The sequence below is a fragment of the Podarcis gaigeae genome (genome assembly GCF_964106915.1).
Source record: "Podarcis gaigeae genome assembly, chromosome: 6".
Lineage (NCBI taxonomy): Eukaryota > Metazoa > Chordata > Lepidosauria > Squamata > Lacertidae > Podarcis > Podarcis gaigeae.
This window is the reverse complement of record NC_139682.1, coordinates 13,391,522-13,407,577: the sequence shown is the minus strand read 5'-3', so window position 1 is coordinate 13,407,577 and position 16,056 is coordinate 13,391,522. Positions and strand designations below refer to the sequence as shown.

The 16,056-nt window shown below is 45.7% G+C and overlaps 1 protein-coding gene across 2 annotated transcripts; it reads left to right on the top strand.

Moving 5' to 3' along the window:
* The first annotated feature begins 20 nt into the window (after window positions 1-20).
* On the top strand, window positions 21-14,370 carry TUBB1 (tubulin beta 1 class VI). Of its 2 annotated transcripts, none has more exons than XM_083744508.1 (4): window positions 21-116; window positions 9,691-9,799; window positions 11,071-11,181; window positions 12,497-14,370. In XM_083744508.1, the coding sequence occupies exons 3-4, from the start codon at window positions 11,121-11,123 to the stop codon at window positions 13,588-13,590; spliced, it is 1,155 nt and encodes a 384-aa protein (XP_083600634.1). In that variant the 5' UTR covers window positions 21-116; window positions 9,691-9,799; window positions 11,071-11,120; the 3' UTR covers window positions 13,591-14,370. The 2 variants fall into 2 exon arrangements, with proteins under 2 accessions (XP_083600634.1, XP_083600633.1); XM_083744507.1 differs by lacking the exon at window positions 21-116 and adding an exon at window positions 6,710-6,974.
* The last annotated feature ends 1,686 nt before the right edge of the window (window positions 14,371-16,056 follow it).

The window sequence follows — 16,056 nt, the reverse complement described above, 5'->3', positions numbered from 1 at the left end:
TAGAGCCCAAGGCAGAGAAACGGTACTTTCGACGAGTAAGCCCTGGGAGGGACGGAGCACTGGACGGAGCCTGCGCACGCCCGACGTGGACGCGCAAAGGGCCCCGTCGTTCTCAAGTACGCAGGCTGCGCGCGCCCGCGGTTGGCTCCTTTCTGTGCGCTAGACGCCTGACTTCATGGGAGGGTCCGCGACGCCTCCCGCCTTGATCTCCCCGTGCACGTAACGTCTGGAAACGGCAGAGCTGGGAGCTTTTCTGGGTCCGGTTTTAGCAGGAGGGGAAGCCCAGAGGACTGTGGGTCAAGGGAGGAGGGCCCCACACCATGGGCGTAGCCAGCTGACCCCCCCCCCCCTAAATCTAGTGAACAAATAAGCACACTTAACTAAAACTGCAGAAATTGTAGGACGATTTTGACATATTCTGTAAGTTAAAACAACTGTTGTTGAGATATTTCATTCCGAGTCTGCCAGACAGAGCCAGACACAGGATAGTGGCAAGGCTGTCATTCGTCCAGAATTCTCCAGACATACTGTATATGGAATATTGCGGCGGCAGCAGTGTCCGGGTGGAAGACCGGTCAAATGTCCGGGGTGCTGCTACGCCCATGACACACGTTTGGGGTTGTTGTTTTGGGTTTTTTTGGAAATCGGAGTAGGGATCAGCAGTTATGCAGCTGCCATATATCTAGTCAGGCTTGTCAACACTGACTGGCAGTGGATTTCAGACGGGAAGTCCTACTCACCCCTGTCTGTAGACTGAACTGGGACAGTCTGCATGCAAAGCAGTTGTGCCGGCAGTCATGTGAAGAAATGCACGTGACTGTTTAAAGGGCCGGAGGGCTTCAAGGTCCACGACAACCACAGCACTTGATCCGGATGTTTACTACTTTACCTTGAATTTTGTAATCAACGTGTCGGGAACAGGGCTCTTACTTCATTTTATTTCATTTTGTTTTCTTCCTTTCTTCCTTCCTTCCTTCTTTCTCCCTTTTCCTGTTTTGTTCTTCTCTTTTGGTGTGCTCTTTTTTGCTGAATAAGAAGTTATTTATAAAGGAAAAATAATAACTGTCCCACTGAGAGTTCGTGGTTGCTCCTGCTGTAACAGCACGGATGTTGCCATTTCCAGATGGGGGAACCCTTAGTCTGCTGCTTGTGGCACCTTAAAAGACTTAACACATTTATTATGGGATAAGAAGTTGTGGACTGGGCTCCCCTGGATTCTTGCCAGCGGAAAAAGGACACTGGCTTGTTGGTGGTATTGATGTAAGACTCAACTGTCAATCTGATTCACTTCTGTATTTAGAACCAGAATATTTATGCAAATAGGACGCGGGTGGCTCTGTGGGTTAAACCACAGAGCCTAGGACTTGCTGATCAGAAAGTCGGCAGTTCAAATCCCCGCGATGGGGTGAGCTCACGTTGCTCAGTCCCTGCTCCTGCCAACCTAGCAGTTCGAAAACACGTCGAAGTGCAAGTAGATAAATAGGTACCACTCTGGCGGGAAGGTAAACGGCATTTCTGTGCGCTGCTCTGGTTCGCCAGAAGTGGCTTAGTCATGCTGGCCACATGACCCGGAAGCTAGATGCCGGCTCCCTCGGCCAATAAAGCGAGATGAGCGCCGCAACCCCAGAGTCAGTCACATCTGGACCTAATGGTCAGGGGTCCCTTTACCTTTACCTTTATTTATGTGAACCAAGTATGGGCAGCCTTGACGCACCAGCTGTTGCTGAACCAGAACTCCCCTCATCCCTGGCCCTTGGCCATGCTTTCTAGGGCTGATGGGAGTTGTAGTTCAGCAACATCTGGGGGTCCAAGGTTCCCCACTCCTGTTATGGACGAAGAATTCAGCCGTGTGTAGATCCTTGAAGGAGTGGATCCTTAAGGCACATCCATACGTATCTTTAGGAGTTTTGTGGTGGATGATAGTCTGGGTCCCTGCCAGGCCTGCTTAGTATTTAGAAGAGGCTGGGGAACCATTCAAACCGGAACCATTCAAACCCTCTGCTAGTATCTTTGCTAGTTACCTTATGCAAAGAGGTCATTCTGTTGCCATAGAGACAAATGGGTGGGCCCTTTCCCACCTCACCTGGCTGCAGGGGTGGACTTTGGTCTTGCAAATTTCAGCAGCCCCTGTGCAAGGTCGAAATTCAGCAACCCGCCCCCTTCGCCTTCTGATCTGCTCAATTCATGACGTAGTTGCAACTCCCTCTAGGCTTGGCACCCAGTGTGGCAGAACCAGGCATCCTGCCTTAAATCCACCTTTGCTGGCAGAACAACAACAACAACAGTTTTCTTATTTATACCCCACTTATCTTGCTGGGTTTCCCCAGCCACTCTGTCATCCTGGGATGGAGAACATTAGGCCGGGGAGGACAATATATAGTGAGAGAGAGAGTTTTGGCATATTCTGGAATCTGGAGACAGAGGCATGTATTGCTCTGTGCCGAACCTAAGCTGAGACTTGGAGCTTCCCTGGAAACCTAAAGCGGGGGCAATATCTGTTGGGGTGTGAATGCTGTGAGCCACTCCATCTTATGCTCAAGTCGTAGCGAAACCACCTCTTCGGCCATATCCTTAAACGCACTGTGGTTTTTTGATGATGTGACGTCCCTGTTCCTTATCAGCTGGCAACACATGGGCAAAGTCCACATCTGGAAAATTTGTGTTACTCAAAAGGGGGTTGCCACTAAGAAATGACAGGGATTAAAAAGAAAGGGAGAGTAAAGAATGTTTTGTGTGAGAGTACTAAATAAAAACATAAAAAATTAAAACCTTTAATTCCTGCGATCCCACACAGCACCCAAACTGAATTATGTTGTACTGCTGACAAGCCTGTATGTTCCAGTTGAACCAGTCCAGATGTACCAGTCATTATAAACACAAGCCATGATTCTGAATTCCAGATGGAGCAGGGGCACTTTCAGATGCTGGGACACAGCCAGTGCTTGCACCAACAATAGCTCATGGACAGTTCTTACTATTATCAGAGAAGAAGTGTATCTGAAGAAGTGTGCATGCACACAAAAGCTCATACCTAGAACAACTTAGCTGGTCTTTAAGGTGCTACTAGAAGGAATTGTTTTATTTTGTATTATCAGAGAAGTGACTGCAAGGGTGTGTATTTCTTCTTAAATTGTGGGTTTTGGTGGGGGTCAGTATGGAAGATGCCCTTCCCATTCCTGGGGTCCTGTACTCAGAAGAGGTTGCTATACTAGTCCAGTAAGTTTCTTTGTAAGACAACTGGGGTTTTAGCTGGCCCCTTAAGTGCCCTCATCAGCATCCCAAAACAATGAGCTAGTTTGCAAGTGCTACAGCTAAGTGATGGTGCCCTCCAGGCTAATGAGTGAGTCTTTCCTCCACCCCGCCCACCTAGTTGCTAGGTGGGAGGAGAACAATAGCCAATGTTCTGTGTACAGATAGGTAGCCGTGTTGGTCTGTTCCAGTAGCACCTTAAAGACCAACTAAGTCAGTTCTTGGTATGAGCTTTCGTGTGCATGCACACTTCTTCAGATACTGGAAGGAATTTTTTTTGTTTTGACAATGTTCTGTGTGTGAGCTGAGCTGGAATCAGGCTGGAAACCAGGGACACAGAGTCATGCTTGATCCAAAGCTGCAACTGATGGGGAAGAAAGTTCTTCTGGTGTGTTAATGCTGCGAGCCCCTTGACCTCATGCTCATGTTGTATATATGTATCAATAAAGCCATCTATCCTAAAGGGATCACAGCTTTCGCTGACCTTCATTCCAAAGAAACCAAACCCTGGGTAAATGCCTGGAACCCCTGGTCCCCTCACCACTTGGATATTGGGGTGGTGTACAACACTCAGCAATGGGACATGAGTGGCGCTTTGGGTTAAGCCACAGAGCCTAGGACTTGCTGATCAGAAGGTCAGCAGTTCGAATCCCCGTGACGGGGTGAGCTCCTGTTGCTCAGTCCCTGCTCCTGCCAGCCTAGCAGTTTGAAAGCACGTCAAAGTGCAAGTAGATAAATGGCGGGAAGGTAAACAGTGTTTCCGTGCTCTGCTCTGGTTCGCCAGAAGTGGCTTAGTCATGATGGCCACATGACCCGGAAGCTGTACGCTGGCTCCCTCGGCAAATAAAGTGAGATGAGCGCCGCAACCCCAGAGTCAGTCACAACTGGACCTAATGGTCAGGGGTCCCTTTACCTTTACCACACTCAGCATCTTGGAGCTAATCCTGCACTTATTTTGCATAGCCCATGCTTAATCTGAGTGCCTTGCTTTTATCTATCTGCCCTGCCCTGCCCCAGCCCAGCTATAGCTTGAGCCATTGACACATTTCCCTATTTGTATCAGAATTTTGCCCCAATTTGGGGTATCCATCAAAAATGTGCTAAACTTCTTCACCTAACCAAGCTGCGGCAGGAACAAAAATTTCGCCATTGTGTTGTCACACAGTGCTGTGGAGCTGGTGTGCAGAGGCGTCTCCTTCCACCCTTCCGACGGAGAAAGGCTGCTGGAGACTTTGGTGCGCTCAAAGATACAGAGAAGCTTGCCTCTATCAGAAGGAGACATATTTTGCTGTGGCTTCCCTGGCATCTGTGATGCAACATCCAAGGTCTAGATGAAACTTTGTTTTCAGGACCACATTCAAATGGTGTGGGAAGACAAAGGCTGTAAGGTGAAACTTGTAGAAAGGTTTTAAAAAAGGAAGCACCTGATAGCAGAACTGCTCATATGACTTAGGTTCAGAAGCACATTTCCCGCTCCCTCCCATGGTCCAACAAAGACCCTCTCTCTGAGGACACAGCTTACCTTCCAAGCACATTCTATCCCTCAAACAATTCTGGGGACTGCAGTTTGCTAAGGGTTGCTGGGAATCGTAACTCTGTGACGGGTTAACTGCAGTGCCCATAATTCTTTTTTTTTTAAAATAATATTTATTAAAGTTTCAAAAAAGTTACAAAAATGAAAAAAGAAACAAAAAAGAAACAAAAAATACAAAATACAGAAAAATAAAAACAATTAAAAACAAGTCGGTCTTTCCATGTCTTGTCTTTCATTTACTTGTTTCCTCACCTCCTCACACCTCCCTTTTTTGTATTCTAGTTCAATTAGTTATTTCGGCAAATCCTTTCCATTTTTGCTTTTATCTTAATAATTTATCTTAATATATTGTAACTTTACATTCTCACCTGTTAACAATCCATTTTTACATACCCCTTTGTAACATTACTGCTAAAACCACATAACTTCATTCCAGCATCCTTCTAACATTCCTTAATTTTACAGTGTTTCTGTAGATAGTCTTTAAATTTCTTCCAATCTTCTTCTACCGACTCTTCTCCCTGGTCTCGGATTCTGCCAGTCATTTCCCCCAGTTCCATGTACTCCATCACCTTCACAGCGCCCATAATTCTTTGAGGTACGGAACATGCTTCAAATGTGCATTAAAGGTATAACGTGCGCACAACCTTAGTGTTCACAGCTGGAGAGTGCTCCTCTCCCCACCCCCATCTGCTTGTCTTCTTACTTATAACCACTCAAAGGGGGGGGGGCACCAGTGGCGGACTTTGGGCCCTAAAATTTCAGCAGTGCCCTGTGCAATGCTAAAATTAAACACCCCCTGCCTCTTGCACTCCATTCTACAGCATTGTTGTGGTGTCCGCTGCAGCACAGAGCCTGGAGAAAGATGGAGATAAAACTAGTACTATTTGCCTCCACCTATCATTGGCTCTGGCACCACCTACTGTTGGCCTTCCATTCTACCAGTCCAAAATGGGCACCAATACCACTTGCTGCTGACCTAACTGCAGCACGGGGCAAACAGCCTGCCTTTCAACAAGTACTTGATTCAACAAGACCGTCAATCACTTATTCTGATACCTGTGGCTTCCCTCCACCCTCACCCCAGCATGTCTGTTTGTGAAATGCCACAACGTAGGTTACTCTGTAAGGAACCTGTGTTTCACTGCAGGAAGGTGAACCAGATAATCTTCATTCATGTCTCAGCCAACCGTCCTTTGCTTCCCATCTTCTGATATAGTCTATCCATCTGGGCCGCTCCTACCCTGGTTTGTGTTTTGGAGGGTGGGTGTGTATGTGTTGCACCATAATGCAACTCGAGCATTAAAAACATAACAATAGCAACAAAAGCCAACAAAACAAACTCAAAAGTATTGATAATGAAACATACTCTTGAGTATAGAGTGGATTTCATGCTCTTTATTCAGCTCATAGTAGTGAGGAGGAATGGAAGTTCCCCCAGAATGTCTGCCTTATATACATTATTTATACAATGGGTCCCACGCAATTGGCTAATTCCGGGATTCTCCTGTAGGCCAATCAGGTTGTGGATTCACTTCCATCTGGAGCTGGATTGGGTGGCTCCTGTGGACCAATCAGACTGCTGCATTCTGGATCCTATTGTTCTAGGACCAATCAGACGGCTGCATTCTGAATCCTATTGTTCTAGGACTAATCAGACTGCTGCCTTTTGGATCCTATTCAACTCAGTACATAACAGGTAAACTGTGGTTTGTTATCTATATTCCAGAGCCAGATTTGATCCCTGTTTAGGACAGCTGCACATTTCTGCATTGCAGGGGGTTGGACTAGATCTTCCCCAGGGTCCCTTCCAAGCCTACGATTCTGTGATTCTATGAAATGCAACCCTTGGGGTGAAAAATGTTCCAGACCCATCACTTAAAGAGAAGGCTTTAAGGGAGTTGCTTGCCAATGTCCTATCAGAACTCTTGTGAGTTGCAGGGTGGGAGTTCCAGGAACTCCCTTGCAGAGCTGTGGGGTGGTTGGGTTTTTTGTGTGTGTAGCATTCACTATACAAGCCGCATTTTGCCAATGATAAGAGCGGCTACAGCTGACAGTACGAGAGCGATCACTTATTCCACAGAGCACATCTGGGAAAGCTGGAATCTACTCTCCCCACCAAATCCTGTTCAAAATGCGTGAAATTGTGCACCTTCAGATTGGCCAATGTGGAAACCAAATTGGATCGAAGGTAGGAAACTGGTTTTTAATAATGTTTCTAAAAGACAAAGCAATGCTGCCTTTAATAACTGGATTTAAAGCGAATTTGGACAAAGCTGAATCGGGATGCTACTGAAATGCCCTCCTTGGGCAAACTTGGTTAAAATAAAATCAAGCCTGAAGTATGTAAGAGATATCTGTCATCTCCTCATACCCCAAATTGCCACCAGATAGCCAGCCATTTCATCTAGATGCATATCAATAAGTTCAAACAGGAAACATAGGTTTTACAGCACAATTTAATACGCTAAAGATCCACAAAGATTCAGTGGTGTGCATTCCTTTCCTTGTACATATATTTAGGATAACAGCCTTTGTGAAAGAACCTGATGTTTTAAAGTTTATATTTCTGTTGTCCACAAACAATTTTACTTGGCAGAAGGGCATTGTGGGGAAGGTGAGTTGAAGAAATACTTTGTGTTGTTAAGGTTTCCAGGAAGCGGTCCAGAAAACCTTGTTATGTAAATCACATAAATAAATATGTAAGATGTCAGTAAGATGAGCAGCCAAAGGTCTCAAGGCACTTTTGTTTCACATATTATATACCCTGAGGAACCTTGTTGTTACTACAGCTGGTGGGAAATGGCAGCGTAAGATTGCACACAGAGGTCTTAGAAATTCTCAATGGAGTAGCAAACAGAGGATTTAACACGAAGGGTCTTTCATTCAGTGGTTAGTAGCCATGACAGCTAAATGCAACCTCCACACAGTCAGAGGGAGTGTATACCATGTTTGTGCAGGGGACAAACAACAGAGCTAGTCTTCCATGACATGCTGGGAGGTTTTGCTCTGTCCCAGCGAGGCTATTTACATGCATGTAAATGGAAGCATTCTAAACACAAATGGATTGTGAACAAAATACAAGAGGAATTTAAAAGGCCGGTGGCTACAGGAGGAGGGTGTGCCCACATGCATGATGCCTGCTGTTCCAGATAAAGAGACAGCCGGGCTGGATGTGGGGAGTGGGGAGGCTAGATAGATGTCTCCTGTTATTCTGGTTTTGTGTGTTGCTTCCAGTTAAAAGTCTGCCTGGTTGCTGCCACATACCGATTCTGGGTTGCAGGACTGGCTCACGTGCCATGCTCTGTCTACAAGGATATCTCCTGGTGTATGAAGAAAATGTGGGACACTGCCATCACCTGGGGAGACCTTTCCCATGTTGTTGTTGTTGTTTAGTCGCTTAGTCGTGTCCGACTCTTTGTGACCCCATGGACCAGAGCACGCCAGGCACTTCTGTCTTCCACTGCCTCCCGCAGTTTGGTCAAACTCATGCTGGTAGCTTCGAGAACACTATCCAACCATCTCGTCCTCTGTCGCCCCCTTCTCCTTGTCCCCTCCATCTTTCCCAACATCAGGGTCTGTTCCAGGGAGTCTTCTCTTCTCATGAGGTGGCCAATGTATTGGAGTCTCAGCTTCAGGATCTGTCCTTCCAGTGAGCACTCAGGGCTGATTTCCTTCAGAATGGAGAGGTTTGATCTTCTTGTAGTCCATGGGACTCTCAAGAGTCTCCTCCAGCACCATAATTCAAAAGCATCAATTCTTTGGCGATCGGCCTTCTTTATGGTCTAGCTCTCACTTCCATACATCATTACTGGAAAAACCATAGCTTTAACTATACGGACCTTTGTCGGCAAGGTGATGTCTCTGCTTTTTAAGATGCTGTCTAGGTTTGTCATTGTTTTTCTCCCAAGAAGCAGGCGTCTTTTAATTTCGTGACTGCTGTCACCATCTTCAGTGATCATGGAGCCCAAGAAAGTAAAATCTCTCACTCCCTCCATTTCTTCCCCTTCTATTTGCCAGGAGGTGATGGGACCATCTTATTTGATTAGGTGGGATTTTTTTTGCCAATTGTGGCACGTGCAGGCTGCACCAGAGTTTACACCTGTCTAGAAAGAATGTTGTTTGTGTGCTGGGCCAGGAAAAATTTCAGGAAAGGGCTACCAAGACAATCAAGGGGCTAGAGCATCAGGGAGATTTTAGACATCACAAAAAGCAAGTAAAAGGAGACATGCTATAGGTGTCCAAAAGAATGCATAGTGAATAGTTATATATCACATGCAGAACTTAGGGACTTAATAGGTAAGGTAAAGGACCCCTGGACAGTTAAGTCCAGTCAAATTCTACTATGGGGTGTGGCACTCATCTCTGCTTTCAGGCTGAGGGAGCCAGCATTTGTTTGCAAACAGCTTTCCGGGTCATAGGAGCCAACTCCTAGGGGCCATGGGGGCATCAGCCCCCACAATAAAATATTTGAGTGGGCTGGGCCTCCACAAAGTTGATGGGCATTCCCATTCAAATGGTGTGTGTGCATTACATCATGTGATCGATTATGTGGGACGGGGCTTACCTGGGCCCCCACAATATTTTATTAAAGTTGGCACCCCTGTTCTAATCATGTGGCCAGCATGATTAAACCACATGTGGCACAATGGGATACCAGAGCGCATGGAAGCTTATTATCCGCTTGTGGTAACACAGAGGCAGGCTTTTTCGAAGGTGGCACCAGTATTGCGGAAATACGATAGAGTCCATAGCTGTCAACTTTTCCCTTTTCTTGCGAGGAATCCCATTCGGAATAAGGGAATTTTCCTTTAAAAAGGGGAAATGTTGACAGCTATGATAGAGTCCCATCAGTATTGTTATTGGCATGTGATTACTATTCTCTGTTTTTAACCTTCCTCTTTCAGTTCTGGGAAGTCATAAGCGATGAGCATGGAATTGATACCACGGGAAACTACCGCGGAGACTCACCACTGCAACAGGAAAGAATTAATGTTTATTTCAATGAAGCATATTGTAAGTACATATGTTGTTGATAACTGGGTGGGGAAATTAGATTACAAGAGCAATAGCAATGGATGAAAATAGAAAAAGCCTTGTCATCTTTCACTGCCACAAAGTCCCTTAACCATTTATAAAGACTGTTGGCTAGGCTGCAGTATTAACTGTCAGATACTAAGAACAAGCATATGAGAAATGGTTTGTTCAAGGAAAAATAAAATAGGTATAAAAGGAGCATTCCCGGATGCCAAGATCCAAGCTTGGGGCAAGTACACTTTGGTGAGAGAACGCCAGCAAAGACTGAAAACCACAAAAGATGCAGCAAAGTAAAATGTGGAAATATAGGCTGTTAGACCTTTAAAATATGCCCTTCTAGGTTCCTTCCAAAATTCCCCTTTTCCCCCAGCATAGAAAAAGACCACACGTTTAGGAAGTTAAAAATAGTTTACTTACCAGCTCTCCAAATGTGCTTTTCCATACAGCATTCAGAAAAAGTTGTTCAGGCGGTGAAACTTGACTTAGTTATGCTGGTGAAAGCTCCTAAATTATTGGAATAGGATCTCAAGAGTGGCTTGGAAAAGCCATGTGGTCTGATGTGCAGCACCCAGCTCAGACTCCTCACAATTTACCTTCTCCGGTAGAGTGAGATACAACAACTGCCTTATTTACCTTCCTCCCAAGGTGAGGGGGAATGACCTAGCTAAGCCTAGCAGGACAGTTTACTCTATGGCATTAACTCCTTCATGCATTAAATAGCCTTAAGCATGTTGGTTATATGATGCTGGTTATAAGATGTAAAAGAGGTTAGTGCTGCAATCCTATCATCATTTTCTTAGGTAGATACTTCTGAGTAGATACTTATAGGATTGCACTCTACATGCCATTTCTATTCATCTGGAGTTGTAACCTGGACACATTTACTAAGGAGTAAACACCACTGAAAACAGCAAGATTTCCTTCTGAAGTCCAATACTGGTGAAAGGACAGTGTCTTCTAGTGCACTTGAGGGCAGCAGCCCAGCATAGGGGGTACAGGGCACGCCATGAGGCACTCACAGTTCTGTTCCTTGCCTGCACCTCAGCATCTGCCACCTGAGCTGCCTGACTGGTAGGGATGATGAGGGTTGTACTCTGGCAATATATTCAAGGACACAGGTTTTTCACTTCTGTGCTATAGTGTTCTAAATGAAATATGCACACCAAAGGAATGATTTGTGAAGGAAATACATGCAGAAGATACTACTTGCCTCAATCATGACCCTCAACTTTCCCCCTTTTTTGCTGTAGCCCACAAGTATGTGCCTCGTGCTATCTTGGTGGACTTGGAGCCTGGAACGATGGACAGCGTGAGGTCCAGCAAAATAGGCCCACTCTTTCGACCCGATAACTTTATTCATGGTATGTGTGCCGCATTAATATTATGGATATAATTTAATAGATGATGGTCTCATAAGAAATAAAGTTGTTGTCTATCAAATGGGGCCTCTGAGGAGCTAGCCTCTCTATTCATTGCTTCAGAACACTTAAGAAGCCACTTGTATTTATAAAAAATAAATAAATATTTATAGGTCTCATGATTACGGGGGGAAACCTAAAAGATTTGGGATGATTTAAAAAAAAATGTTTAAATTGCAGAAGAGTTCTGGAGAAGTGGGATGTCTTTATTGACCACATATTGTTCACTCAAAGAATAAAGGATTGCTTCAGCTTCCAAATAGTTAGCAATAGCCACTTTGTACACTCATTCTAAAGCTTGTTCTAGAAAGACAATTTGGGGTTTGCGGTTGCACATTTTGTCAATGTTTAGCATAAGTTTCCAAACCCTTGATAAAATGAAGGCAAGCCTAGATCTGAATTTCCTGAAGATTTCTAAACTAGAATATATATATATATTTTAAAAATATATAATCTAGCAGCCCAATCCTATGCATGTTTTCTCTATATATAAAAAGAGAGAGATTACGCAGTACAGTACATGTCAGCCTTTCTGCATGTTGCAAACACAAGCTATTCTCAGCACATTTAAGGCAGGGGGACGTCAGCTAGTTGGGGGCTGTTGGCCACATTCAGAATTTTAAGATAACAGGGTGGGCACCAATCTCAACAAAATGGCTGCCATGTGAAAACGGCATATTATAAAATGGTTGCCACAAAAAAAGAGACAGGACCACAAAATAATGCAAAAACGGAAGGTTTGAAACAAGCCAAACATGTTCGAGGATCCTCCTTTTCCAAACAAAACAAAGCAATATTCTGGCACGATTAAGTTTGTATTGGAGTATCTGCGAAGTTATGCAGAACAATAACGTAATACCACAGCCTCTACTCTTAGCTCCATTGAACACTACTATCCCTTCGCTTTATATTTAGATCTAGTCATGTCCACTTTTAAATTAAACATGTGCTTGGTGTTTCAGCAGCATTTTCTGTTACAGTTAGCCCTTTCCATTGTTTCTAGAGAGCCAGTGTGGTGTAGTGGTTAAGAGTGGTAGACTTGTAATCTGGTGAACTGGGTTTGCTTCCACGCTCCTCCACATGCAGCTGCTGGGTCAGTCTTGGGCCAGTCACACTTCTCTGAAGTCTCTCAGCCCCACTCACCTCAGAGTGTTTGTTGTGGGGGAGGAAGGGAAAGGAGAATGTTAGCCGATTTGAGATTCCTTAGGGTAGTGATAAAGCGGGATATCAAATCCAAACTCTTCTTCTCTTCTTCTAGGAAATTCTGGCGCCGGGAACAACTGGGCAAAAGGCCATTACACTGAAGGGGCCGAATTGATTGAAAGCGTGATGGATGTCGTGAGGAACGAGTGTGAGGGCTGCGACTGCCTGCAGGGCTTTCAGCTGACCCATTCCCTTGGTGGCGGGACTGGGTCTGGAATGGGCACCCTTCTGATCAACAAGATCAAAGAAGAATACCCTGACAGGATCATGAACACCTTCAGCGTAGTACCATCCCCCAAAGTTTCGGACACCGTCGTTGAGCCATACAACGCCATATTATCCATCCACCAGCTGATAGAGAACACGGACGAAACCTTCTGCATCGATAATGAAGCCCTCTACGACATATGCTTTAGGACGCTGAAGCTTCCCTCGCCGGCCTATGGGGACCTCAACCACCTGGTGTCCCTCACCATGAGTGGCATCACCACCTCGCTCCGCTTCCCTGGCCAGCTCAATGCAGACTTGAGGAAGTTGGCCGTCAACATGGTGCCTTTCCCTCGACTACATTTCTTCATGCCAGGCTTTGCGCCACTTACGGCCCGGGGCAGCCAGCAGTACAGAGCCCTCTCCGTCCCAGAGCTCACCCAACAGATGTTTGATGCAAGGAACATGATGGCAGCCTGTGACCCGCGTCACGGCCGCTACTTGACGGTGGCCTGCATCTTCCGAGGCCAGATGTCTACCAGGGAGGTGGATGAGCAGCTGCTGGCCGTGCAGACGAAGCACAGCAGCCAGTTTGTGGAGTGGATCCCCAACAATGTCAAGGTGGCTGTGTGCGATATTCCGCCCCGTGGCCTCAAGATGGCAGCCACCTTCATAGGGAACAACACAGCCATACAAGAGATCTTCAAGAGGCTGTCCGAGCAGTTCTCAGCCATGTTCAGGAGGAAAGCATTTCTGCACTGGTATACTGGGGAAGGGATGGATGATATGGAATTTTCTGAAGCTGAAAGCAACACTAATGACTTGGTGTCCGAGTATCAGCAGTATCAAGATGCCACAGCCGATGTAGAAGAATATGTGGAGGTGGAGGCAGAGGCAAGCCAGGAAGAAGAAGAAGAAGAAGAAGAAAAGGAAGCTTCTTAAAAATAAGAGTGATGATTGAAAGGAATGCTGATTATTACCGTCAGTGAGGTGGCTGGACTTACCTATGTTTCTAAAATAACTTTTTAGTCTACTGAATGCAGGAGCAGCCATTTTTGTGCATTGAACCAAAGCATACACAGCCACAATGTTGGCTGCAATCTCTCTCTCTCTCTCTCTCTCTGAGAAAATCCCCCTACTGACAGCCAGTGCTATTTTTCTAGAAAATATGGTGCTGGAACTCACCATGAACGCTTCCCTTGTTTTCTTATAATGGTAATGGCGCCCACCTGAGAGGTGCCGGAACTGAGTTCCGGTGAGTTCCATCTGGGGGAAAAGAGCCCTGCTGAAATCTGTTTAAAATTAAGTATTTCTTCTGAATTAGTGCATCTAATGCAAATAAGACATTTTAGACTAGTGGGAAAAATTATACCAGCATGCTGCTTCAAAGGACATATCCCAGGGCTTCAGTTGATGGAACAAATTACAAAGGATGACATGGTGACCAACAGTAGCAAAGTAGTTAAGGACAGACAAAATGCTTCAATTCCCCTCTGGTCAAATGCAACCATCCATGGTCCTGGAGGAAGTTGCATACCTCTGTCTTTATCATAGACACATCAACCTAGTTTAATGGAGCCTGGATGAGTACCCTGATGATGTTCGGCACATACATCTTGCAGGATCAGGGTGACTGTATTTTTTGCCTTTCTCGTGTGAGCATCCTCTTATGCACATTTGTCAGATGAGTTTGTTAATTACCAAGGAAGGTATTCAAATTTACATGGCTGTTTCTATCATACTTCATTATTCTGACCAGTGTATGTTCTTACTGGGCATATTTCTACACCAGTGAACTTCAGTATAACAGCATTCTTACACACCTTGTATTTGGAGTTTTGGCGCTGTGGGTTAAAGCCTCAGCGCCTAGGACTTGCCGATCGAAAGGTCGGCAGTTCGAATCCCCGCAGCGGGGTGCGCTCCCGTTGCTCGGTCCCAGCGCCTGCCAACCTAGCAGTTCGAAAGCACCTCCGGGTGCAAGTAGATAAATAGGGACCGCTTACCAGCGGGAAGGTAAACGGCGTTTCCGTGTGCGGCTCTGGCTCGCCAGAGCAGCGATGTCACGCTGGCCACGTGACCCGGAAGTGTCTCCGGACAGCGCTGGCCCCTGGCCTCTTGAGTGAGATGGGCGCACAACCCCAGAGTCTGGCAAGACTGGCCCGTACGGGCAGGGGTACCTTTACCTTTACCTTTTAATGGGCAGCCAAAGGGATGTGTCCTATCTGAGCCCCACAGCAGAACAATGCAGTATGGTATTTGATTCCAAGGAACAAAAATGGCAGCTCCTTAGCTGACTTGCACTTTAGGTGGTATTACAGCTATGTTAATTGGACAGCTATTTTTAAATTTCACTGAGAGTCAGGCCTCCAATCTATAATATGAGGAAGTACCGTATTTTTTGCACATAACACTCACTTTTTTCCTCCTAGAAAGTAAGGGGAAATGTCTGTGCGTGTTATGGAGGGAATGCCTACGGGTGACGGGGGGATCTGCTGCAGTCGTGAGCAGAGGATCCATGTTTCCCCTTCCTTCCCTCCTCCGTGGCTTGCTTTGAAACAGCAAAGCGGGAAAAGAGCCGCTGAGTGGGGAGGAGAGAGGGAGAGAGAGCCTGCTTCTTTAAAAGAGCAAAGCGGGAGAGGAGAGGCTCCTTTAAAGCAAGCAGGCTCTCTGTCCCTCTCTCTTCCCCACTCAGCTCGCTAAATAGCAGCAAAGTTTTTCAGCTCGCTAAGCCGGGGATGAGCGGGGAGGAGGGAGAAAAGCAGAGCCTGCTTGCTTTAAAGGAGCAAAGTGGGAGAGGAGAGAGCCTTTTCCCCTTATACCCCTCTTCTTCATTATTAGCAGCATCCTTCTCCACACACCCCACGCATGCTCCTTGTCTCTTGAGTGCTTTTCCTTCCCTCACCACTTAAAACGTGGTTACAAAGCACGGATCCACATGGACCCTCAGGATTTTTGCACTGGGTCACCCCAAATTCACCATCAGATCACATAGCATGTCCATGGCTACATCTTGCACCAAAAAAAATCACGCACCCACTGTTGCCTGGGGCTGCAGTGGTGCAAAAATGTGGCTACAAAGCATGGATCCACATGGATCCTCAGGATTTTTGCATTAGGCTACTTCAAACTCAATGTCAGATCACATGTCTGTGGCCACAGCATGAACCACAAAAATCATACATCCACTGTTTCATTTAGAATATTTTTTCCCTTGTTTTCCTCCTCTAAAAACTACGTGCGTGTTATGGTCGGGTGCGTGTTATAGAGCGAAAAATATGGTATGTAAAGGGATGAAATTTCTGATGAAACCAGAAAGGTACATCAAGTAGTCCAGCATTCTGTTAACCAACTAAACTTATTTATATTTATGTATAACACATTTCTTTACTGCCTTTTGACTCTAAAAAA

Excerpts from the sequence above, each read along its gene's own strand:
- TUBB1 (XM_083744507.1), top strand. The coding sequence starts at position 6,918 with ATGCGTGAAATTGTGCACCTTCAGATTGGCCAATGTGGAAACCAAATT. Across the intron at positions 9,800-11,070 it reads TTATTTCAATGAAGCATATT|CCCACAAGTATGTGCCTCGT; the intron begins GTAAGTACATAT and ends TTTTTGCTGTAG. Across the intron at positions 11,182-12,496 it reads ACCCGATAACTTTATTCATG|GAAATTCTGGCGCCGGGAAC; the intron begins GTATGTGTGCCG and ends CTCTTCTTCTAG.